The sequence below is a fragment of the Ochotona curzoniae genome, unplaced genomic scaffold, assembly GCF_017591425.1.
Source record: "Ochotona curzoniae isolate NIBS_2020 unplaced genomic scaffold, NIBS_Ocur_1.0 scaffold_3208, whole genome shotgun sequence".
Taxonomy (NCBI): Eukaryota; Metazoa; Chordata; class Mammalia; order Lagomorpha; family Ochotonidae; genus Ochotona; species Ochotona curzoniae.
In genome coordinates, this window is record NW_024467106.1 from 8,223,944 (window position 1) to 8,250,261 (window position 26,318).

General features: G+C 46.5%; 1 protein-coding gene across 2 annotated transcripts in view; it reads left to right on the forward strand.

Annotated features, from left to right (window-relative positions):
• The first annotated feature begins 298 nt into the window (after positions 1-298).
• DENND1A (DENN domain containing 1A) overlaps positions 299-26,318 on the forward strand; it is a 486,903-nt gene continuing 460,883 nt past the window's right edge. Inside the window, exon 1 of one of the 2 annotated variants that reach the window (XM_040963819.1) lies at positions 299-539. In XM_040963819.1, the coding sequence (XP_040819753.1) occupies positions 523-539 (17 nt within the window). In that variant the 5' untranslated portion in view covers positions 299-522. The remainder of the gene's footprint in view (positions 540-26,318) is intronic. The other variant, XM_040963821.1, reaches the window with a different exon arrangement.

The window sequence follows — 26,318 nt, forward strand, 5'->3', positions numbered from 1 at the left end:
AGGGAGACCCGGGTGGTCTCCAAGACTGGATTAGGGTGTGTTCAGGGGGAACTGTGTTGGAGGTGTCTACGGGACAACCCTGAAGTAGGGATCTTCCTGGCCCACCACCAGGAAGTCGCAACCTCTAGAGGTCCCATACAGGCAGAAGGTGAAGGCGGATGCGCCGGTCCGCCTTCTCCCGCCGCCCCGCCTCCCTCACGCGCGCGAACTACACTTCCCAGCAGGCCCCGCGCGCCGCGGGCGGGCAGGCGGGAGGGGGCGGCGGTGTGAGAGGCGGCGGGGGCGGCGCGCGCCGGGGACGCGCGCCGGCGACCATGGCGTTCGCCGGCTTGGAGCGAGTGCATTAACCCCGGGAGGCGGCGGCATCGGCGGCGAGGGAGCGAGCCTCGAGCGGGCGGGCCCCAGCCTGAGGGAAGGGAGGAAGGGGCGGGGAGAGCGCCAGAGGGAGGCCGGTCGGCCGCGGGCGGGCGGGCAGCGCAGCGCCAAGCGGGGCCCGCGGGCCCATGAGGAGGCCCGGGGACCATGGGCTCCAGGATCAAGTGAGTGCGGCCGGGCGGAGCCGGGCCGGGCGCGGGGCGGCGAGGCCGGGCCAGGGCTGCAGGCCGCGGGCCGCGCGGGGCGGGGGGGAGACTTGTTGCCGACACCCGAGGGGCGCCCTGCGAGCTGGCGTCACGCGGGGAAGGGGACGGTTGCCATGGCGATCCGGGGAGGCGCGGGGCCGCGGTGTGCGCTGGGGTGGGCTGGCGCCGGTGGCCAGGTGCCCCCTCCTCACCTGCGGGCGGAAACTGCTGAGCTCACAAGGTGGCTTCCTTCTTCCTTGGGATTTCCAGAAGCCCCTGAAAATTGGTCCTACGACTGTCGGGAGGGGGAGTGGGAAATCTCCCGAAGCAACTCCCCACATGGGTGTGTTTGGGGTCCCCTGAGAGTTGGCAGCTCGGCTAGGTTGCCGTGTGCATGGCTGCCTGAGGCCTGCGGGGGTGGGGGGGCTGAGAAGTCGTGTGAGGTCTTGCAGGGAGGGGCCGCTCTGGGTGTAAGGTCTGGGTGGCCTGAGGAGGAAGGCCCTTCCCTCTCCTCCTCCGGCACCCCCATAACTGCGAAAGCGTCCACACAGCCAGAGCCAAAGGCTGTGAAGGAAGATGCCTCGGCGTTGTAACCGTGCACCTGATCTTGATTGTTGTTGGCAGGGTTTTGTAATCCAATCTGCTAACTCCCCTGCCTCATTCATTCACCTGGAGTGCCCCGTGTGGGGTCAGTGTTCAGTGGAAATGGTTGAGAAGTGTAACTTCAGCAGCCGTGGAAACATTGTTGCTCTCCTTCCAAGACCCAAAGTTGACTTTGGAAAGTGCAACTTTTCTGAGCTCCAGTTTGGGCGTGTGGCTCTGGACTGTGTATCTCCCCTCGCAGCCAGGTCCTCTGCTGGCCTCTCCCTTCCTCAGCCAGCACATGAGCTGCTTTATCTCTAATCACTAACAAATGTTCACTTTTCCTCTATGACTAACAGGATTGTTTAAGGGCATTTAAAAGCCGAGTTGACAGCAGAGGGTTTGCCGCGAAACAGCTTACATAGGACACTTGACACTTACAGCAAACTTTTTGGAATGTGTTTATTTCAGCAGTTTGAAACTTGTGCTGGGGAAGGCTGAAAAGGGAAGGGCCTCTAGGGCGAAGACTAGTAATTATCCAAGCATTACATCTTCTGAGCAGGGGGTGCGGGCAGGGGGACCTTTGCCCAGCCTCACAGGCCCCTGGATGGTTGGGCTTTCCCATTGACAGAATGTGTCTGCTGTGTGACACAGTAGCCCTGCTCAAGGGAGCTAGGAAAGATTGATTCTAGGAATCGAAGTGGAAGAGTTAAATGACTGTGCTGTTAATTCTTTAATTTTGTAGAAATGCAAAGTTTAGTGATCTAGTTGTCAAGTCACCCGGGAGAGCAGGATGTGTGAGGATGGGAGGTATTAGGGGAAATAAAAGCCTGATCATTTATTTGGCACTTCACTACCAGCAGTGTGTGATGCATTGGAAGCAGGGAGGCCCTCTGTGTTTAGTCGCTGCTTGCTAGTCAGAACTGTAGACTTGGGTTTCAGTAGCACTTAGAAGCACTTTCTGAAAGTTACCTTAAGTCTCAGAGTGTGTTGTGAGGACTTACTCTTCCTCTGAAAGAGAAGTCCAGAAGCTTGCCTGATGGGAGGCGACAGGTGCCGGAGCCCGCATTCACATCCAACCAGTGGTAGGTGGCTGGCTCTTGTAAGCAGCAGGTTGATGAGTGCATTTCTCAAGTGTGTCTTGGGGAACCCTTTATTGAACTGTCTGGATGCTCAGGAGTTAGGAAGCACTGTGGTTTCCAGTGACTGTGGAGCCTACAACATCTGCCTGTAGCTGGGAATGGCATGGGTAGGTGGCAAGGAAGTCCTGTGTTGAACAGCTGCCCTACTTGCTGGAGAAGAGTGCTTTGGTTTCTACTGGCCTTTCCATTGTGCCTGTGGAGCCTGTGGGCTCCGGTGTTTACCTGCTGGGATGAGAGCTTAGTGTGCAGGCTCCATTGTGTAGGACGGCTTTGGGGGTGGGGAGCAGGCCCTGGGTCCTGGGGCCCTCCAGCAAGAGTGCTCTGAGGCTGCCTCTGTTTTCTCTAGCTTATCTTGAGTGCTGTGACAGTGTGCAATCAGATCTAGATCTAAGTTCAAATTCCAGCTCTTTTTCATGCCAGCTGTGACACTTTGCACAGACTACCACCTTCAACCCCCGTTTTTCAGATGAAGACCACCGTGTCCAGGTTGCAGGATCACTGTACTTAAAGGAATGCCAGGCCTGTGTTAAAACACTCGTGGCTGTGTAGTTTTCCTCCACACCTTCTTTATAAAAAAACTAAGAAAAGCTGGTATATTATATACTAACCGTGTCAGAGAAAGGTATCTTTCAGGAAGTGGTAAAGAAAGTTTCAATGATCAAGGAATTAAGACTGTGAACATGCAGAGCAGGCCTGAACATTGTCACATTATTAAAATAAAAGTTGATGAAAAACCATCGTGTGTGTGATTGTGGAGCTGGTGTCTTGTACAGACCATGGTTAAAGCAGGTGCGTTGCCAGGCCCATGTGCTGAACTTGAGCACTGTTCAGAGGTTCTGGTGGAGACTGGTTGACCAGAATCTATCAGGCACATGGTAATGCTTAACTCAAACTACATCCTCAGTTTAGGAACTCTGCCATGCTTTACTTATTAACCATGTCCCTTGGAGCAGAGAATGGGAGCATCCAGGCCCGAGATCAGATGCCATCCCCCAGAAGCCAGCCTTAATGCCAGTTGCCCATCGCCCACTGCCCACTTACTGCCCTTCTCCCAGCCTAGGCCAAGTGTCACTTCCCTTGCTGTCTCTGGCCCCTTGTATTTATTGCTGTGATAGTGGCCAGTCTAGCTCCTTGTCTGCCTCCCATACTAAGCTGGACATAAACTTGGAGAGCAAGGACTCGCTTGTCATTCATTTCACTGTGTCAGCCTCAGTGCCTGGTATGTGATTGTTTAGATCCTAAGTTCTCTGATTAAATGTATGTGGAGTTAAAAGAAGTTTTTCCATTTGAGCCCTTGAGAGAGTTGTCGTAAAGTTGAAGCCCAGATTGCCCTTGTCTAGGCAGACTTTTTTTTTCCTTACAAGTGTTTAGTTCCCCATGATTTTTTGGAAGGCACATTGCTTTGCCTCCAAAGGTCACTGATAGGCAGGAGGTCTCTGGAAACCTAAACCTTTAACCCAAGCAGACGTTTCCCTAGAGGGCTGAAAGGAGTGTTGGAAGCTGACCATCTTTGGCAGGTATGTTTAAATCTTATTTAGTGTTTGAGTGATCCCAGTGGACCGCAGTGTGGTTAATATGAAGCCATTTAACTGATAATGCAGACACACAGCAGGAAACTGTGTGGCAGTTTAATATTGCTTGTGGTGACATCTCAGGAATTGCTTCCAGGCACCCAGGGCAGGAAGTGGGCTGTGAGTAATCAAAGGAAGTATTCTACGTGAGCTTGAAGGAACCTGACATTTATGGGCTCTGGGAACAGAGGGTAACCAAGAGGGTCTCGTGGTGGTGGGCCTTCTGCCTTCTCCTGCTTACCTGGCTTCCGCTCCCATCAGGCCATGGCCTCTCCTGGGTTGATGACAATAAATATGCCCACTCATTCATTCACCTATAGTACCAAGGAGAGTGTTAGGCGCATACTAAGCACTTTCATAAAGGGTTAGCCATCACTATCATAATTGAAGATGCTGTACTGTGCCTGGCAGTAAGCTAAGTACCAGGGTCACAAAAATGAACAGATATTTTTTGGCTTTACTGCTTTCTAAAGTAGTAGACATTTATGTCTAACAAAAACAAAGTCTTGTAGGATCTCCCTCTTCTTGAACACCACAATACTGGAAAACAAAGAGTCACACAGTTTTTGTGGTGGTAGGGCTTGAGCCCAGGATGCGTTGGTGAAGAAGTAAAGGAGCAACTGTCTGGGGGAGCAGGGAAAGACAGTTTCCTAAGGAGACAGTGTTCCTGTTGGAAAGCGTAGGGTGGAGGTGGTGGTGGTGGTTGTGTATGTGCGAGAGCAGGATATGTGAGGACAGGACATACTAGGGAAATTAAATCCTGATCACTTATTAGGCACTTAAAGTGCCAAAAGTTGTGTTGGGCTTTGTGTGTGACCATGGAGAACAACGCAGGCACATTTCTCCTCCGATGGTGCTTAACAACCTGGTAGGCTTGACCAAAAGAAAGCAAGGGAATTCCTATAAAGCTATGTGCAGGTGCCGGAAAGGAACATGGCCCCTAATAGGAGTGGCTGGCTGTGTCGGAATAGTTAAAATCCTGGTTTTATTTAGCAGGCCTGTGGGAAGAGCTCACGTGGAGATACAGAATACGTTTGAGCTAAGATGTAACAGATAAGGCAGTGTGAGTCCTGTAAGGGTATGGGTCAAGACTTTATCCCTGGAGCAGGTCTTGAGCCAGGGAACCATAGACACATTGCAGGAACCAACAAAAGGCCAGTGCACTGAAGTAATGGCCGGTAGCAGAAAGGCCTGAGCTGATGTCAGAGGGATGGACTTGGGCAAGGCTTTGAAAGTGGTGGGAGTTCCTGAAATTGCTTTGGTAAGATAATTCACATACTATAAAACCCACCTTGAATGTTTCATATTAAATGTTTCTTTGGTGTATCCACAAAATGATTTTTTTTTTTTAAACACTGAATTCTAGAACATTGTCGTCTCCTAAGAGAGAAGCCTTCAGACCCGTCAGTCGCTTCTCATGCCCTAGAACTGTCCCGGCTTGGGCAAATCTCTGACAGGTTCTTCAAAAAGTTCATGGCAAATGTGTATAACGAGGAAATGATGCACGGATTTCAGTTTAATTTTTTTTTGCATCCAAATAAACTTGTGTTTGAATTGTTTACTTTGTGGGCTTTCTGAGGTACCCTCTTTCTGGTACTGTAGATTTACCTGTTCTGTGAATTTCATATAAATGGCATCATAGGTGGCCCTTTGGGCCTGGCTTCTCTAACTTAGCACAGTGGTTTTGAGGCTTGTCCATGTTGGAACACATGTGTTTCATGACTTTCTGTAGCTGAAAAACATTCCATTGTATGGATATGCCGCATAGGACCTACTATCCGTCAGTTAGGTTTTAGTGTTTCCATTTTCTCAGTATTATAAATAATTTTGCTGTGAGCAGTTTTGTGTGTAGAAGTGTTTTCATTCTGGAGTGTACTCCTGGGAGTGAAATTACTGGATCATATTCATTTAGCATTTTAAAGAGTTGTCTATTTCTTTTCTAAAGCAGCCACACTACCTTGTGTAGAGGTTATCTGACTGTGGCTTGCTTTGATTTGGCCCAAATAAGTTCTGTAGAAAACCGACAATGAGAATAAAAGAGAGATGTTTCTTAGAAGAGGTTGGATCTTGAACTGAGAAAAAGAAATTTGGAGGTGTGTGTTGGAGGGGATTCCCACGTTAGGAATAGTGGGAACTGCCTTGATGTGAAACTGGGGGATAGGAGCTGGTTCTTGGCCTGGTGGTTAAGGCGTTTGCTTCCTGTGGTGGAATTCCTGGATGTGGTGCCAGCTCTGACTCCCAACTCCAGCTTCCTGCTCATATGGACTCTGGGAGGCAGTGGCAGTCTTCCAAGTACCTGGATTTCTGCCACTCATGTAGGAGATCTGGTTAAGTTTCTGGTTTTGGCTTTGACCCAGCCCTGGCTTTTGTAGGCATGTGAGGAATGAACCAGTGGATGGGAACCCTCCCTTTTTCTTTATCAGGTAAAAATAATTAAAATTGAAAAAAAAATAGGATAAATGTATCTCATTGTTTTCAAGCATAGATAACCAACAGAGGCTTTGATGATAGCTCTCATCTAGTCTTTAGAGAGAGAAGAAACAGATCTTTCACTTCCCAAATGGCTGCAATGATCAGAGCTGGGCTGCTCCAAAGCCTGAAGCCAGGAGCTTTTTTCAGGTCTCACATAGGTTCAGGGGTTCAAGGAGTTGGGCCCTTCTTCATTGCTTTCCCAGGCCCTTAGCAGGCAGCTGGATCAAGAGCAGAACCACTGGGACACAACACTGGTGCCCACATGGGATGCTGCTGCCACAGACAGAGGCTTAGCATGCAAGCCTCCTGGCCCCTATCATATTCTTTCAATTATCGAATGTGTTGCTGACTTGCTTCTCCGGAAGCCTGTTGTGTGGCGCTGTCGACATGCCTGCTCCGTCGCGAGGCTGGGGATTGGACTGTGACTTCCTCTCCTGGCCCTCTCCCCTGTCTCCAGCGCAGTGCTCCTGGGAGTCTCTGGGAGGACCTGAGGAGGGGAAGTATCCTTGCATTAGTGTCCAGAGTCAGCTATTTGAGTTTTCATTTATTAAAAGATTTCTTTCCTTCTTGAAAAGACAGAGTGACAGGGTAGGGGATGGAGGGATCTGGAGAGTCAGACATTTCAGCTACCTGTTCAGTCCCTAAATGGCACAATTAGCCAGTTGCATTAGTAGGAAGCTGGATTGGAATGGGATGCCCATTTCACAACACCCACCCCCACGTGGATTTTTATGGTTTTTCTGGAAAATGCCTTAGTCTACCCCTTCACCATTCCTCCCCTCACTGTCACAGTCGACCTGGGGGAGGTCGTGTGGCAGATAGGCAAGGTGCAACAGGGAAGGAAGAATCCGAGGTGTTGCTATAGGGGAATGTGTCACGCTCAGGCTGTTGGGTCTGTGTCTAAGTTCATAGCTGGAATTCTAGTTGCAGTTGCAATGGTTCAGTGTTTTTCCTGGCCTTAGGGGAAGTAATATCTGGGTTTACAACATTCTTTTTGCGTAAAAAGATTTTGTTGGGGTCTGGAAAGATAAACAGGGAAGAAGAACAGCAAAGTTGGTCTCCTCTAGTTTCTTGGAATTCGTAGTCATACTTTCCTAGTCAAGTCATGTGCTGTGTAATCACATTTTGGGCAGTGGCCGGCGACAAGGCAGTACCACCCAGTGATGTAGACATCTCAGTTTTGTGAGGACACTATGATGTTTGCACATGGTGAAATTGCCCAATAATACATTTCCCGGAACCTACTCCTCAGGGTAAGTGATGGGTGTCTGTATTTAGGGTTTGAAAAGGAGCCAAATAAAGGAACGAGAAGTATGTCCAAAATATATGTATGTTTCTATGGAATAAAACAAACAGTGAATTGGTTCTAGCATTCAGAATATACCTTTCTTTTGCAGATATTGTTATGTTCAAATCAGCTGTCAAGGGCATGGACATTCTAGGCGGAGGGAACTTTGCAAAAAAAAAAAAATCACAGGGAGCTAAAAGGTATAGTTGAAACGTAAGAAATGTGGGTGAAGATGATAGGAGATGAAGTTGAGGAAGCAGGCCTTTGCCTTTGGGATGTGATGCTATGAGTGGTCCAGTTAGGTGTGTAATGTGATCAGAGTGGAATTTTTGGTAGATTACCTGGGCTGCATAGTTTAGAGCGGTGATACCCCTTTTTTGTGAAATATGAGCCTTTGGAGTATGAGAAAAATGTTAGAACTTAATATTTATTTTCATATCAACCTTCAGAATTTCTGTGTGTTTGCTAATGCACAGTAAAGCCTTGTGATGCTTTATATATGTCTATGTATGTATCAGATGTGTGCTCAGCCTTTTTTTTTTTACTGACAGAAAACTGTAGAGAGAAAGATGGGAGGCCCCTGGGTTTTGGAGCTGCGTGATAGTTTACGGTGCAGAGGATCAAAGCTTGATGTAAGGTTTGGGCAGTGGAAAGAACAGGGATGGATTGGAGAGCGATTCTGGGTAGAATTGACAAGACAGCGCCAAATTACTTGTGAGAAGTGAGAGAAGTGTCACAGATGACCTGCTAGGGCTAGCAAAACTACATTATAAATGGGGTGTTTGTGAGGTGAGGAGTGGTTACACAGTGTGTTGGCTTTTCTGAGGAAAAGTGAAAAGTTATAATTGGGGGAAAGCATTTTCGTCTGCAGAGAGCGAGGCGGGGAGGGAGTCTGAGAGCTCTGTAGTGGGGGGTGTGCCTTATTGGATGAGTCAGGCTTTGAGTGGCCTAGGCTCAGTGACTGCAGAGAAATCTGTTCACAGTCGTGTTAGAGAGGAAGAAACCACAGCTTTTGAACTCTGTTTATCCATGGGCAAGAGTTCAGGAAGGTTGCATTCGATCTGGCCTTGGCTCTGGGAGGACGCCAGGACCAGAGCTGGGGCCGGGTGCGCAGTGGGGTCTCCAGTGTCCTCAACTAGCACTGTTGCCTGCTGAGTCCTGAAGTTGCCAGCTTCAGTTTTTTTCTCTTTTTTTAAAGAGTCAGAATTTTGGACTTTTTTTTTCCCTTCCTTCCTTCCTTCCTTCCTTCCTTCCTTCCTTTTTTTGGCTAAGATTTATTTTACTTACCGAAACACAGAGTTATGGGCCTGGTGTGGTGGCCCAGTGGCTAAAGTCCTCACCTTGTGTGCACCAGGATCCCATATGAGTGCCGGTTTGTGTCCTGGTGGTCTTGCTTCCTATCCAGCTTCCTGCTTGTGGCCTGCGAAAGCAGTCAAGGATGGCCCAAAGCCTTGGGACCCTGTACCTGCACAGGAGACCTGGAAGAGGCTCCTGGCTCCCGGCTTCAAATCAGCTCAGCTTTGGCTATTGTGGCCACTGGGGAGTGAATCATCTGATGGAAGAACTTCCTTTCTCTCTCCTCTTTTCTCCATATCTGACTTTCTGATAAAACTAAATAACTATTAAAAAAAAATGAAGACAGAATTACAAAGAGGGAATGACACACAAAAAGATCTCCTGTCTGCTGGTTTGCTTCCTAAATGATCGCAGTGGCCAGGGCTGGGCTGGTCCAAAATCAGGAGTTTCTCTGATGTCCTACATAGGTGCAGAGGCCCATCTACTTGAGCCATTTTTTTTTAAAGATTTATTTTTATTGCAAAGTCAGATATGCAGAGATGAGGAGAGACAGAGAGGAAGATCTTCCATCAGATGATTCACTTCCCAAGTGACTGCAATGGCCAGTGACTGTGCCGATCCGAAGTCAGGAGCCAGGAACCTCCTCTGGGTCTCCCATGCAGGCACAGAAACCCAAGGCCTTGGGCCGTCCTCGACTGCTTTTCCAGGCCACAGGCAGGGAGCTGGATGGGAAGTGGAGCAGCAGGGATTAGAACCAGTGCCCATATGGGATCCTGGCGTGTTCACAGCGAGGACTTTAGCTGCTAGGCCATCGCACCAGGCCCCACTTGAGCATTCTCTGCTGCATTCCAAGGTGCTTTAGCAAGGAGCTGGATCGAAAGTGGAGCTGTTGAGACTGGAGTTCGTGAACATACTGAAGGCTGAGGATGCAGCGGCTTTACCTACTATGCCACAATGCCAGCCACCTCAATGTTTTTCTTTTGGATTTGCTGATTTATTTGAAAAGAGTCACAGGGAAAGGGAGAGACAGTGACAGAACTTTGTATGCACTGCTTCATCCCCAGATAGCCACAATGGCTGGTGCTGACTCAGGCCAAATCCAACAGCCAGGGACTTCTTTTGGGTCTCCTGCATGGGTGCAGGGTCCCAAACACTGGGACCAGTTTCTCCTGCTTTCCCAGGCCTGTAGAGGGGAACTGGATCGGAAGTGGAACAGCTGGATGTGGACCAATGGACATGCCCGCTATGCCACAATGCTGGCACCCCGCCCCAAAGCTTTCAAACTAGTAAAAGGAAACTAGTAAGTTCACGTGTAGGATTGGTATGAGGGTTAGATGACGATGAGGCCTGGTCAGTGGCAGCTGTTATTAATATTGCATTGCCTAGATAACTTAGAGCTAAAATAGTAATTATGTTCTTTTCTGTGCTTTTCTTTCTTTCTTCCTTCCTTCCTTCTTTCTTTCCTTTCTTTCTTTCTTTCTTTTTTTCTTCCTTTCTTTCTTTTTCTTCCTTCCTTTCTTTCATTCTTTCTTTCTTTACTTCTTCCTTCCTTTCTTTCTTTTCCTTCCTTCCTTCCTTCCTTCCTTCCTTCCTTCCTTCCTTCCTTCCTTCCTTCCCATGAGAATGTTGAGATGTTGTGTGGCGTGTTTTACTGCGTGTCTTTGGAGGATTGAGATGTTGATATTTTCAAAGCACTATCCCTCGTGCTAGCTGGGGAGAATGGAAGCCCTGCAGTCTACCAGGAAAGGTAAAAAGGATGTGCAAATGATTAGACCGTAATATATAAGAACATTTTGTGCTTCCATTTTCTTCTAATTTTTTTTTTTTTTATTCTGGGTCTCCTACATGGGTGCTGGGTCCCAAGGCTTTAAAGGCTGTACTTGACTGTGCTCCCAAGCCATAAGCAGGGAGCTGGATGGGAAGCGGAGCAGCTGGGACACAAACCTTTGCCCATATAGGATTCTGGCACATACTAAGCTACCATGCCGGACCCTGCGCTTTCACTTTCATTAATACTGGGGATTTTTATTCTATAAAAAGTTTATATAATTTGTTTCTGTTTAGCTACTACCATTATTTATTCTGGTCTACTCTTTTTATTTTAAAAATATTACTTGTGGAGTAATACGTCCTCTGATTTCCCTCCCAGATGTCTGGGACAACGGAGGCTTGGGTCAGGCTGAGTCCAGGACACTGGAACTCCTTCTGGGGTCCCCACATGAGTGGCAGGATCCCAAGAACTTGAGCCATTATCTGCTGTCCCCCAGGCACATTAGTAAAAAGCTCTAATTGGAAATGTAGTTGGGCCCTGATCCCAGGCAGTCTGAGACGCGATGCTTGCATACTGGTGTCCTAAGCAGTGACTTAATAGCGTGCTGTGCCACCCACCCATGCCAGGTGTTGTGCCTTCTTCATCCCCACCCTGCTCTTCATTTAAAGATTTATTTTTTGGAAAGACAGAGTGATGGGGGTAGAGGGGAGAGGGAGAGAGGCAGGGTTAGGGAGGGAAAGGGGAGAGTTCTCTTCCATCACCAGGTTTACTCCCTAAATGTCTGTAACAGGGCTGGGCCAAGCCTCACTCAGGAGCCAGACTCAATCTGGGCCTTCTGTGTGGATGGCAGGAAGCTAAACTTGGGCCAGTACCCCCTGGCTCCCAAGCACCTTGGAAGGAATGTACATCAGAAGCACAGAGTAGAGGCACCGTGAAGGTGCTGGTTCGAGTCCTGACTACTCCTATTCTGCTCTAGTTCCTTGCTAATTCCCCTGGTTGAGCAGCAGAGAATGGCCCAAGGTCTTGGGTCCCTTTAAACCCCCTTGGCTTTGGTCTGGTCTAGCCCTAGGTGATAATAGCCATTTAGGGAGTGAACTAGTGGCTGGAAGATACCTCGCTCTAACTCTGTTTTTCAAATAAATGGATTTAAAAGAAAATATTTTTGTTTCAAAGATTTCCAGAGAGAAGGCCGCACAGTAAAGGTCTTCTATCTGCTGGTTCACTTCTCAAGTGGCTCCAATGGCCTGAGCCGAGGCCAGGTTGGAAGCTGGGAACTAGGAGCTTCCTCTGGGTCACCCATGTGGGTGCAGAGTTCTAAGGCTTTGGACTACCCTCCACTGCTTCCCCAGGCCGTTAGCAGGGAGCTGGAAGGGAGGTGGAACAGCTGGGACACAAACCAGTGCTCATATGGAATGCTGGCTCTTATAGGCAAAGAATTAGCTAGTTGAACCAAAATGCTGACCCTGAAATGAATGGAACTTTTAAAAAGAGCTTAGATATGTGTAGGAAATGTTACATTGTACGCTGCATTTAGTAGTATAAATATTTTCATTTTGTGACTTGAACTCTTTGAATTCGCAGTGTGGTAAGTACGTTAGCAGGAAACAAGATGTAAAGCACAGAGCAGCCTGGACTTGAACCATGTGCTCCTGCAGCATAGGGTCCCAGGGCTGCCTCAACCCACTGTACTACCATGTCTACTGTAGTTCTAATCTTTTAACAACATTTTACATCTCTTTTCCTTTTGATAGTTGAAGTCATTTTTAACACTTTTATTTTGGAAAACTTTATAAACATCCATAAAAGTGAAAGGAGTGGTGTAACAAGTCCCTAAATGCTCAGATCGTGTTTGTACCGCTTACTTATGGCTTACCTAGCTTTCCTGTACAGCTTACTCCCACCCTCCAGTCCTGGATTATTTCAAAGCAAATTCCAGATGTTCTATCTCATTCTTAAACATTTCCGTGAGTGTTTCTGAAACATTGTTTCAGGGAATAAAGCAACTGTGATATATCTAAGAGAAGTAACAACATTCCTCAGTGTTGACAATGCTTAGTGTTCTTCAGTCGTGTGGGGAGAGGGGCATCATCCTGCTCTCTCTGCTGACTTCTCTAAGCTGTACTTTTACGTGGTCTTTTAAATTCATTTTTTAAAAGATGTGTTCATTTGAAAGGGTGAATTGGAAGAAGAGGGATCGAGAGATCTTGTCTACTGGATTTCCGCCTCAATGACTGCAGTGACGGTACGGGCCAGGCTGAAGCCACGAGTCAGGAGCCTCCTGTGGGTCTCCTGTGTGTTAGCAGGGGTAGGCATTTGGCTTCTTGTGTGTGGTGTGGCTTGGCTGTGATGACAGCCTGCTGCCTGAGGATAGAAAAACACTTGGAGGCTGAACTGGCCTGCCTGCCTTCCTTCCTTCCTTCCTTCCTTTTTTCCATCCATCCATCCATCGTGTTCTTCGTGTCTTCTTCCTGAATTTCTAAGTCTTTTTTTCCCTGAAAATTTGGGATCAGACATGTAGACTAATTGAGATTCTCTTCCCTCCCCTACTGATAGCGCCCTCTAATTTTCTTGTTCTAGCCTATAAAATCACCTGTTATGTCATCCTGGAATATCCCTTCACTTTTTTTTTCCTGGATTGGTTTCACTATTTTCTGGCCCCTGTGTTACCATTCAAATTTTTAAGAATTTCCTTAGGGCCTGGCGCAGTAGCCTGTTGGCTAAAATTCTTGCCTTGCATGCATTCAGGATCCCATATGGGCGCTGGTTCATATCTGGACTGTTTTACTTCCCATCCAGCTCCCTACTTGTGACCTGGGAAAGCAATAGAGAATGGCCCAAGGCCTTGGGACTCTGCACCCACATGGGAGACCTGGAGGAAGCTCCTGACTCCTGATCAGGTCAGCTCAGCTATAGTTGTTGCAGCCACTTGGGGAGTGAACCAGTGGATGGAGGATCTTGCTCTCTGTCTCTCCTCCTCCCTGTATATCTGACTTTCCAATAAAAATAAATAGCTCTTTAAAATGGCCACAGTATCTGCTGGGACTGGGCTGGGCTGGAGCATGGGAGTTGGAATCTCCCATGGCAGCGGCAGGAGGCTAATTATTTGAATGACCCATGCTTCGCTGCTTTCTCAGGCTGTAAGCAGGGAACTGGGTTGGAACTGGAGCAGCTAGGATTAGAACTGGCACCCACATGGGATGCCAGTGCGTTAGACAGAAGCTTAGCTTACTGTGCCATGTTGCTGGCCCCAGGGTTTTGTAATTTTTAATGTAAGATCCTGACCATCTTTTGCTCTTCTTTTATTCATAGGTGTTTGAATTTTTGATGTCATTTGCAAATAATATCTCTTGAAAAATTTTCTGTTACTATGCACATAGTGCCAGTTGAAAATATTGATGTTGTATCTAGTATTCTTGCTAAATTTATGTATTAGTTCTGGAAGTGTTTGTAGATTTTTTTTTTGTATTAAGTAAAAATTATGTTTACTGTGAATAACCACAATTTGGCTTCCTGTTTCTTGATCTGTATGCCTCTTATTCTTTGCCTCTTTTCACTGTGCAAGACCTCTGGTTTGATTGGTGAACATGGACTTAGTTGTCCCAAGGTTGCATGCAGGGGGAAGATGCTTACTGAGTCACTGCAAGTGTGTTGATAGCTTCAAGGTTTTCTCAGGTGACTTGATTAGAATAAGATCCTCTGGGCATTCGGGTCTTGAATCTTAGTTAACAGTTTTTCTGTATCTCTTGAGATGGTTGCATGATTTTTTTTTTTTTTTTGGCCCTTGTTAATGTAGTAAATTATATTTATTTTCAGTTGTCAAACCAACCTTGCATTCCTGAGATAAACTCTTGGCCATGGCCACATGATACTATCCTTTGCTGCATATTGCTGTGTTTATTTAGGTTACTTTATCTTGTGTTTATATTAGGTGCTTTTGGCTCTAATTTTCTTGTCATGTTCTTGTTGGGTTTTGGTGTCAAGGTTATGGTGGTCTTGTTTCACTTAGGAGCTCTTGTGTGTCCTTTTTTTTCTCCTCGTGGCTTTCTGTTCCTGTTTTGCAGAGGTTGTGTTTCCTTCTGTTCTATTTAAGGATATTCATTTCCTGAATCATATTTATTACATGTTTCAGAGGTGTACTATTCTTCCAGGAGATGATGGATGTTCTATTCCCCTAATTTGAAATATTTTTTAAAAAAATGTTTTTCTTTTATTTTTAAGATTTATGTGAAAGGCTTTGATACTGTGTGTGTGTGTGTGTGTGTGTGAGAGAGAGAGAGAGAGAGAGAGTATCTTCCCTTTGCTTGTCCACTCTCCAAATGGCTGCAGTGGCCAGGACTGGGCTACACCAAAGCCAGGAGCTTCATCTGGGTCTCCATGTGTGTGTCGGAGCCCGAGGGTTTCTGCTTTCCCTGGGCTCATTGGCAGGGAGCTTGATTGCCAGCATTGTAGGTGGCAACCTGACATGGTACGCCATGATTCTGGCTCCAGGCCTCTCATTTTTATATGTCCTTGAGCAAGGAGAGTTCTGTCTATACTAGCTGTTTGAAGTCTGGGTAACTAAAAAAAAAATATGACAGAGCTAGTATTAGCAATAAGAATGTTGAGATTTTTTTTTTTTTTCTGGAGAAATAGTTTGATTTGGTTTACATTCCATATGAAGTTATATTCATGGGGAGCTTTCCAAGGGCAGCTAAAATTTAGACCAGAAGCTCACGTAAAAAGGTGGGAACTAAAGACCTAGTCTGGGAATGCGTTTCAGGATAGTGTTGGAAATTAAGCAAACTTTGTAAATCTCTAGTAGAAGGCAGAGGGCAGGAGGGAAAGAGGGATCAGAAAGATTCTGAGGCTACCCTCCTGCTAAGCACAAGTCACGTCTCACTGCGTGGTGTACTCATGTGCCCCGCTGCTGCCTTCTCGTCCCAGTTGCCGTCCTCTTGCCTTTCAGGTGCAATTCCTCCTGCTGCTTCCTTCCACCAGTCTCGCTTCATCCACCCCAGTCTGCATAGTGTCTAGGGTGAGCTTCCAAAGGGAAATCTGATTTTGTCAGTTTATTGCTTTAGACTCTCAGTTGCTTCCCAAGCTTCCAGGTTAGGCTCCCCTCATACAGCCTTCTAGGCCCTTTGAGACCTCCTGTCTGCCAATCATGTAGAAACAATAACTGTTGTGCTCAGATTTTGAGATCCCCAGAAATCACCAGGAGCCTGAAGTCGATGCAAGTGCACAAGGGTAGTTTACTCAAGCTTGGCATGTCCAACCTTGGGTTCTTGGTTGAGAGCAGGCAGCTGGCAGACTGACTGGCCAGCCCGGACCAACACCCCTTACTGGAGTGCAGCCCCTAACAACACCTTCGCAGGGTTTTTATAAGAGACCCGTTCATAGCTTGAAAAGGGGCAATTCATAATAGCCTGCAAGGTGAGGGGAAATACCACACATTCCCTACCTATCTCGGCTGCATAGCCCATGCCTCCAGCAATTAAGGTAACCACCCAAGTTTTACTTTGAGCCACCTGTGAGATAACCAGACTTAGGTGGGTCTTGATTCTTGAGAATTGGAGCCCTTGGTGCTGAAGGTCACATAGGCCCTTTGGCCTGCAAGCTCACAGTTTGTTAGTAACAATGAGCCATGGACAAATGGTTGGAATTTTGATCCTGAGGTTCCTCATAACATTGAACTTTATTGGATACGTGTATAAGTCCAAGTCCTTTACATGTGTTGTCTTATTAAATCTGCATATTTACCCCTCCTTTAAAAAAAAAGATTTATTTATTTTTATTGCAAAGTTAGATATACAAAGAGAAGGAGAGACAGAGAGAAAGATCTTCCATCAGATGACTCACTCCCCAAATGACCGCAATGGCCGGCACTGCGCCGATCCGAAACCGGGAGCTAGGAACCTCCTCTGGGTCTCCCAAGCGGATGCAAGGTCCTAAGACTGGGTTGTCCTCAACTGCTTTCCCAGGCCACAAGCAGGGAGCTGGATGGGAAGCAGGGCTGCTGGGATTAGAACTGGCGACCATATGGGATCCTGACACGTTCACTGTGAGGACTTTAGCCGCGAGGCCATCATACCGGGCCCACTTCTTTGTTTTTAGAGTTGTTTGTTTATTGGAAAGACAGATTTATAGAGAGGAGAGACAGAGGGAAAGATCTTTCATCTGCTGTTTCACTCCCCAAGTGGCCATGATGGCTGGAGCTGAGCCAATCTGAAGCCAGGAGCCAGGAGCTTTCTCCAGGTCTCCCATGTAGGTGCAGGGTCCCTAAGCTTTGGTTTGTCCTGGACTGCTTTCCCAGGCCACAAGCAGGGAGCTGGATAGGAAGTGAAGCAGCTGGGATTAGAACTGGCACCCATATGAGATCCTGGCAGATGCCAGGTGAGGACTTTAGACACTTGGCTTCTGCACTGGGCCCACACTCACCCTTTCAGTTTATCTTCACTAACAACACTGTGTAGAAGGTACTGTTGTGGTTTTCATTTTACAGATGAGAAATACGGAGGGTCCAGTTGCCCCAAGTTGCAGGGCCCACAGGTAGGGAGTTGATAGCCACGTGCACTGTATTGTTCCTTCCTCAGTAGAGTCCTGTAAGGTAAGTGCAGCTGCCCCTCCAGAGGTGGGTGTCATCAGGACCCCATGCAGAACCCCAGAGCCACAGCCACAGATGCTGAGATCCTTTCTGGTAAACATTGTAGCGGGGGAGAGGGCCTGGGATTGCAGCAGTGGACTATGGGACTGGGAGTGTGTTTGCTCCCCTGTGCCAGTCGGTCTGTCTTGTCTGGGTACCACTCCTCCTCCCCGCCGCTTCGTTCTGAGCACCAGGGCACATCCTCTGCCTTGGTTTTCTTCATTCTTGAGGCTGCAGCTCAAATGGGGTGTTGGCTGAGCAACCTCCTCTATGTATCAGCCTTTACCCTTCCTGCCATGTTTGGGGCCACTTGGCTCATTGGCCCGATTATTGTCACTATTCTTGATCTTTTTTATTGTCTCTGAGCTTCATGAGTCTTCCTCACTATGACATTTTGACTGACGTGAATGATTTGTAGCACACAGTAGGGACTCAGTAAACAGTTATTGAATAATTAAATGACCATTCAACTCCATGCACAAGTTGTATTCTTATTTAGTCACATGGAGCATTCATATATTTAATTCTCACTATTTGTGTTGGTCCAGCATAACTCATAATCCTCAAATCATATGGCTCTAGCAATCCCTTTGGGATTTGAAATATTTATATTTCTGTTCTTTTTCTTAGGCTAGTGCTGTTACACTCTGCCTGTGGAGTAAATACTGCTAATCAGCAGAGGCTGGCTCTCCAAAATGTGCTGGTGGAGCTGGAGAAGGCAGCCCGGGTGTCTCGCTGTGACAAGAATACAAAGTCATTCCTACCCTGATCATTGAAAGTTGTTTCTGGTTTGCTCATCAACTGGGCTCTCTTTGGTGCCACCAAGTAGGTAGTTATAACCTGGAATTAAGGAGGAAGGAATGTATGGTTATCTGTAACCCTCTACTTAATATTTCCTCAGGCAAATTGGTCTGACCTTTCCTACCTTGGTCTGACTTCCTCATAGGAGAAGCTTCACGTTGCACAGGAAAGAATGACTGAGCAGGAGTGGAAGTTGCAGGTGATTAGTCCCATGATGCTGAAGCACACGCGGGGGATGGAGTACCTAAAAGTTGTGGTAATCTGCAGAATACTATGAAATATTTATATATTAGATTTCTAACTACATTCCTCCACCCCCATCAGATACTACTTTATATTATATTCCAGAATTGATAGGAGCAGGTGAGGAAGGTTTAAGAAAATGCATGGCAGGAAAGCTTCAGATTCTATTAGTATACCTCATCTCTTCATGCAAATTGAGAGGAGGCCATTTTTAGACCTCACTGCAGCTTCTACCTCACTATCATTTCAAGGAGCTTAGTTGGAGAACCGTAAAATTAATTGAATATGGGAGAGAGGTGAAAAGCTGAAGTGTAATCCCAAGATTTCCCATCTGGGAGTATTAACTCATAGAAGGCATGAGGGAGAGAACTGGCCTTGGGATGAACTTGATTGTGGAGAAACACACAGTGGGCAGTTAGAAGACAGGCCTAGTGCCTGTCACACAGCAAGGCTCCCAATGTCTGTCCGCTGGCGCTTTTACTAACGAGAGGTTAGAGATTTGGAAATCATTGACCTGAATGAGAAAGACGAAGCTTGGGCCCGCGTTTTGATGGAGCTAGTAAATCTATTCCTGGCAAACACCCGCATTCTGTGTGGGCAGTGCTCTGTCTCCTAGCTGTTCCACTTCAGTCCAGTTTGCTGCTTAGAGTCTGGGGAAAGCAGCAGAAGATAGCCCAAGTGCTTGCACTCCTGCTGCCTGCAGGGGAGACCTCGCAGAAGCTTCTGGCTTTGGCCTTGCCGAGTTCCAGCCGTTGTTGCCAGCTTGGGAGGGAAACAGCCGTGGACGATCTTACCCTCTTCTGCCTCTTCCATTTTCTCTGCAACTGTGACTTTCAAATAAATAAAGTAAGTCTTAGGAAATAAAAAGAATGAAGCTATGAGAATTGTTTTCAGACTGTTCACAGCCAAGTGTGGTTTAAGGCTTGCAACTGGGGGCCAGAAGTGATCTATGCAACTAGTGTAGACTGCTGTTGGCAGGCCAGTGGAAATGGAAAGCAGGAAAGGTGCCTGGGTTTAGTGATGGTTTTAAGTAAATGGTCTTTAAGGAGATGGTCTTGGTGTGGTATTTAGCCATTCGTCCAAGGCAGCAGTCTGAGTTCTCTTTGAATCCCTTCCATGTAATTTTATCTTCCAGTCCTCTAATTAAAGAACTGTTAAGTTTTACCTCGTGTATTAGAACACAGGGAGCGACCTGTAAGAGGATAATGAACTGTACTTTCCCAAAATTAAAAATTTTTGTTTTTGAAAAATGCCACTAATAGAATGAAAACAGAAACCATAGACTTCCAAGAAAATGGTTCCTTGGACCGGTCTGTTTCCACTGCTATCTTCATATAAAATAGGGATGTGTGGGTGTGTGGATGTGCACATGTTTCAAGAATTGGTAACAGCTTTGTGAAATGAACAACCCAATAAAGAAAAAATGCCCAAAGATTTGAATAGACACTTTATCAAAGAAAACATACAGATGACAAGGAGGCCCATGAAAAAATGCCGAACATCATTGGGAAAATATGAATTAAAACCACAATCGGAAAGGCCTTGCATTATCAATAGAATGGCTATTTCTATTTCGTTGTAGAACGACAGACAACATCAAGTGTTGATGAGAATGCAGAGTTAGTGTACCTCATACGTGGCTTGTGGGCTCAGGGAGGACCCTGGGAATTCAAACGCAGTCTTAGTGGGTCGTCTTCTTGTTCACCTCTCTCTACCAACTCTTGGGTTTCCTTGAGGCTCTATCTTTGTTGTTGGCCTGTTGGCCTGAAAGCTGAGGCCTTAACAGCCCACTCTGTAACATAAGCATAGCAGCGGGAGCACAGAGAGAGGAAAGTGGCAGAGTGCCCTCTGTCTGTAAGTGGCAGGAGAAGGACGGTCCTTCCTTTGCTTCAGGCGCCTGTTGGCCCCTGCTGCTTTCCCACTGTAGGAGCCTGAACTAGATCAAGTTCCTTGATGCTCACTTCCCCTTCTGGTGCTGAACGCATGATCAACTCACCACTGAACTTCAGGTGCTACTCTGAAGACTGGTTTTCATCTCAGTCCAATTGGGATAAACTCACTTTTTAGGGTTCTTCCAATAACTGCTTCATGACTTCTGCCCTCCTTTTTCTTTTCTTCTTCTTCTTTTTTTTTAGTAGATACTTTTTATAGATGTTTTACAGCTCTTGAGAGATTGGGTGGAGTTTGTTGTTTGCGCTGGAAAAATTCTCAGCTATTTCCAGACCAACATCTAAATGGACTAGGTGAAGGTAGCCGCTCGAAGGGTGAACGGAGCATCTAAAACAGCTTTCTGAAGCCAACTGTCGCTTGTGCTCTACTTCTGTTCTGCTTGCTTCTGAGTTGTATATCGTGTATTTTATTTGTTTCATTCATTTTTTGTGAACTCTATAATTTAAAAAATTCGCCAGTTCTCTCTCTGAATGTGTTTGTTATATTTTATTAATATTTGTTCATTTTTCAGTTTTACTTGATCATGTCATGGTGTCTTATTCTTTACTCTTTTTTTTTTTTTTTTTTTTTTTTTACTGGAAAGTCAGATATACAGAGAGGAGACAGAGAGGATGATCTTCCATCTGTTGATATACTCCCTGAGCGGCTTCAGTGGCTGAAGCTGCACCAATGCAAAGCTAGGAGCCAGGAACTTCTTCTTCTTATGTCTCCCATGTGAGTACAGAGTCCCAAAGCTTTGGGCTGTCCTTGGCTGCTTTCCCAGGCCACAAGCAGGGAGATGGATGGGAAGCGGGGCTGCTGGGACATGAACTGGTGCCCATATGGGATCCTGCCACGTGCAAGGTGAAGACTTTAGCTGCTAGGCTACAGCACTTGGCCCTCTTTTTTTTTTTTTTTAAGATTCTATTTTTATTGGAAAGGAAGATTTACACAGAGAAGGAGAGACAGAGAAAGATCTTTCATTGCTGATTCACACTCCAAATGACCACAATGGTGAAAGCTGAGCTGATCCAAAGTCAGGAGCCAGGAGCTTCCTCTGGGCCTCTTAAGTGGGTGTAAGGGCCCAAGGCTGTGGGCCATCCTTCACTGCTTTCCTAGGCTACAGACATGGAGCTGGCTGGGAAGGGGAACAGCCAGGACACAAACTAGTACCCTTATGGGATCCCTGTGCTTAAAGGTGGAGGATTAGCCAGTTGAGCCAACACCCTGACCCTAAACTCATCTTTAGCTTCTAGTTTTTCAAGCCTCTTAACCATTTATTTCATCTCCTGAAGTGTTTGGAAGTCCGAGTCTGCCAGTGTTCAGTTCTGAGGGTCTTATTTATGAGCCTTGTTTCTTATAGGTTTTCTTTTCTTTCTTTCTTTCTTTTTTTTTTTTTTTCCAAGATGGATTATTTGAAAGGTGAGAGTGACAGAGAGAAGATCTTGCAGCTATTAGCTCACTCCTGAAATGCCTGCAATAGCTGTTACTGGGCCAGCCCAAAGCCGGGAACCCTATCTAGGGCTTTCACATGGCTGGGAGGAACCCAAGTCCTTGAGCCATCATCTGCCTTCCTGGTACGTTAGCAGGAGGCTGAACCAGCAGCCGGGGCAGGTTCAGCCCAGCTGCAGTGAAGTGGGATGTGGGCCTCCCTCCTGGGGGCTTGCCTCACTGAAACAGTGCTCACCTGGCTCTCGGTGGCTGTCTCAGGTTTGCCAGCGAGCTTATGCTTCTCCACATTTTCTGAGGTTTTTTTTTTTTAAAAAGATTTATTTTTATTATTTTTTTATTGGAAAGGCGGATATACAGAGAGGAGAGACAGAGAGGAAGATCTTCCGTTCGATGATTCACTCCCCAAGTGAGCACAACGGCAGATGCTATGCCGATCTGAAGCCAGGAGCCTCTTCCAGGTCTCCCACATGGGTGCAGGGTCCCAAAGCTTTGGGCCGTCCTTGACTGCTTTCCCAGGCCACAGGCAGGGAGCTGGAAGGGAAGCGGGGCTGTCGGGTAGAACTGGCGCCCATATGGGATCCCGGGCGTGCAAGGCGAGGACGGTAACCACTTGCACCACCGCGCCGGGCTCGAGAAGGTTTTTAAAAAAATTTTATTTATTTTAATTGAAATGTCAGATATACAGAGAGAAGGAGATACAGAAAGGAAATATATTCCATCCACTGATTCACTCCTCAAGTGGCTGTAATGGCTGGAGCTAAGGCTATTTGAAGCCAGGAGCTTCCTCCAGGTCTCCCATGTTGGTACAGGTCCCGAAACATCCTGGGCTGCTTTCCCAGGCCACAAGCAGGGAGCTGATTGGAAAGTGGAGCAGCCAGGATTAGAACCAGTGCCCATATGCGATCCTGGCAGATGTCAGGTGAGGACTTTAGCCACTAGGCTATTGTGCCAGGCCTGAGAAAGCTTTTGAAATTGACTTAAAATTGAGTTTTTTTAGAGAAAATTTTTATATATGCTGGTCATTTTCCTGTGGCCACTTTTATTTTGGCGTCTCTACAACTTAAAATTCTAGTTGAAGTTATTTTAGCCATTCAAATAGGGTAGCAGTTCCCTAGGAAGGTCAGCTTCTGGTTGATCTTGCAGGAGTAGGTCCCTCTCATTCCCAAGTTTGTAGGCAGTGGCTTTTATTATTATTGTTCCTGAGATATGTACTTGAGATCACCTTCATAATCGCAAGTTAAAATTTTTTTTTAAATTGTATTTTAATGTTTATTACGAAGGTGAGGAGGGGTGAGTTGGGGTAAGGCGAGAGTAGCAAGGAGGAGAATGTGTGCTGCTCCTTGCTATCACACTGCATCAGCTCTCTGGGGTGGAGATGGTCATTCAGTTCCACCATTGAGGCCCTGATGTGGGGAAGAATGTCCCGAGGGTGTTGCTTGTTTTGAGGGTCTTGATTGTTTTGAGAAGTTGTCAGTTTAGTTGCACCCAAAGTGAGATATTGTAAGGCCTGTTGGTTGTCTGTGTCTACTTCAGTGTGCCCACAGATCTAGGTGCTTGTTGTAGAGCCTGGCCTGGAGTGTTGTTCAACCTGTTTTTTTTTTTTTTTTCCATTTTTTGATGAGCTATCCGGAGTCTTCTGTTGTTTTAGCTGGGCTGCCTCTCTTGTCTTTCATGTTCATCAGGTAGGCTCTCTGTTTTTGCACAAGAGTCAGCAACAGAGATGGCCCAGTCCTGCAACATGTGTTCCAGGCTTGGACCACATGTCTGTGATTTTCCCTGAAGTTGAGTATCATGCCCAGTGCTGTTGTTGGGGAGCCCTCCAAGAAACACTTGGGAAGTCATCAGATCTTGCTCTTATATGTGCCAACTGTTGCAGGATCAGGCTCCATCTGTCTCCTACACCAGCCAGTACACATAGCAGTCGGTGCAACTGCCTGGTCAGTGCTGTCCCCAGTCTGACTCTCAAGTGAACTGGAGGGTGCTGCAGCCTAGTAAAGGCTAGCCCACCCCAGGCCCAGCTCTTGTTTGCACCAGTGGGCACTGTGGTCTAGTTGGGGTGTCTTCAAAGAACCTCTCTACTCGGCCCCCAGCACTGGTTGTGCATACTAACGGGTGATGTGGCCTAGCCTGTCCTAGGCTGCACCCAGCCCCTATTCTTGCTTGCTACCTGGTGTGGTCTGGCCTGCGCCTTGCCCTAGTTCTGCATATGGGTGGGTGCTGCAGCCTAGTTGGGGTGACCCCATCGTCCCAATTTGAAGGACAGAAGAATTATGTTGATTATACTTTCTGTCCTAGGCTGAACCTAAATTTTGTCTTTATTCTTGGAGCCGCATTAGGCCAGGGGGAGTGAAGCTTGCATTGGCCTTCAGGGAGAAACCTGGCTTATGGTTACTCTAATAATAGTTTCCTGTCTTCACTTCTTCATCTAAATCTGCTTCATTTTTGTGCGCACTCATTACTGTTTATTTGGGAAGATTGAAAATAAAATCCATTGTTTCTAGTTGTTTCAGTGGAATAGTAGAGGAGTGCTTGGCCTGGCTTATTGCCAGAAATGGGGTTTATAGCTGTAGTTTTCCCAAGTTCTACTCAGGCTGATTTAGTTACTATTCATGAGAAAGAAAGAAATGACTTTAATGGCTAGGACTTGTTCTGGGGTTGGGTTCTAGCCAGGCCTCCCACGTGGGTGACGGGACCCAAGCACATGGGCCATCATCTGCTGCTTTCCCAGGTGCGTTAACAGGACTCCAAGTAGCACCCAGATGGGACGCTTGCATTGTGGATGGTATCTTTACTTTTTTTTTTTTTAAGATTTATTTATTTTTATTGAATGGCAGATTTACAGAGAGAAAGATCTTCCATCTGCTGGTTCACTCTGTACGTGGCTGCAATGGCCAGAGTTGAGCTGATCCAAAGCCAGGAGCCAGGAGCCTCCTCCATGTCTCCCATGCAGTGCAAGGTCCCAAGGCTTTGGGCCGTCTTCTACTGCTTTTCCAGGCCACAAGCAGGAAGTTGGAAGGGGAATGAAGCATCCAGGATTTGAACCAGCGACCATATGGGATCCTGGCAAATGCCAGGCGAGGATTTAAACACTAAGGCCATCGCAGCGGCCCATCTTTACTCATACCACTGGCTCCCAAAATGCTTACCTCTTGTGCCCATTATTTCTGAAAAGAAACAAGAGTATTTTTATATCAAAAAGGCAGGAAGAATATGATACTAGATTATGGAGTGTGTTTACAATTGGGTTAAGCATCTTTTTATGGAAAACACATTGTACTGTCCCTGTTTTCATTTTGCTGCTGGCTGGGCAGGATCTGATTGGAGACTGGCCACTGAGAGTTGAGACCATGCTTAGCCTGGATGATATCTTCAGTTGTAAACCCACATCATTTTGTTTTACTGACTATGTGGTACCTCATCATTTATCTCCTCATGACAGTTCATGTTTGACTGTTTACATTTTACTGTGTTTTGTCTCCTTGTCTGGGTTGCAAGCTCCTTAGAATTGTTATCTGTAGGTATTTAGATTATTCATAAATATGTGTTGAATGTGTTACACTTATATGCCTCTGAAGATGATATTTGAAACCTAGAATTATTTATAGAGCACACATTTGAGTATATCACAACTCTGAATATTGTTTATTTCTCTGGGGAAAAAAAAGAAGGTTTACTATGAATCATGAGTTGCTGACTCATCTCTCTCCTCCTCAGGGAATTTCATTCAGTTAAGAAGCTTAGTGACTGCTTGTTAAAAGCCAGGGGTATGTTGGGGTCTGGGAATATGGAGATGGGCAGAACAAGGTTCCAGCTCAATGGGTAATGCATACCCGTGTCAGTGGAAAGCATAGAATACCACTGGGGAGCGCCCCGTAATAGGTGTTTGAAAGGAGTCTTATGACACCGTGGAGAGAGCAGCCGAATTTCAGGAGTCAGAGAAGCCTCCAGAGAGGAGGAGGCATTTGTTCCTTCACTTACCCATTCATTCAGCAAACATCTCTGAAGTGCCTACTTTTTGCCAAGTGCTTGTCTAGATGTATCGTGAATGAGTAGGGCATTGTTAAGAGAAAGCACGCACTGTAGGCTGGGTAGCTGTGCTCTGCAGTTAGAACAGACCTGGGTCTGAGTTTGTGCACCGCTAGCTACTTACCCTAGGTGTTGGGGCAAGCTCCTTGATTTCTTTGAGGCTGTTAATTCTGTGAAAGGGTCATACTGGTAATGGTCCCAGGGGCAGCAGCATAGCAAGTAAAGCCTAGCATGCTGCCCTGCTGTTCTAAAATAGATCAACGGTATTTTAAAGAGTTTGTGAAAGATGTGTTATGATAAAACCGTGCTTTGATTTTTCAGAAAATTTTTGTACTAAAATTGACTTTTTTTTTTCCTTTTAAGGTTTGTTTATTTTAGTTGAAAGTCAGAGAGAGACAGAGACAGATCTGTTCATTGGTTCACTCCCCAAATAACTGCAACACCAGAGCTGGGCCAGTCCAGACCCAGGGACCAGGGACCAGGGGCTAAGGACCAGGGGCTAGGAGCTTTTTCCTGGTGTCTCATATGGGTACAGAGACCCAAGGACCTTGTCAAGCTACCCT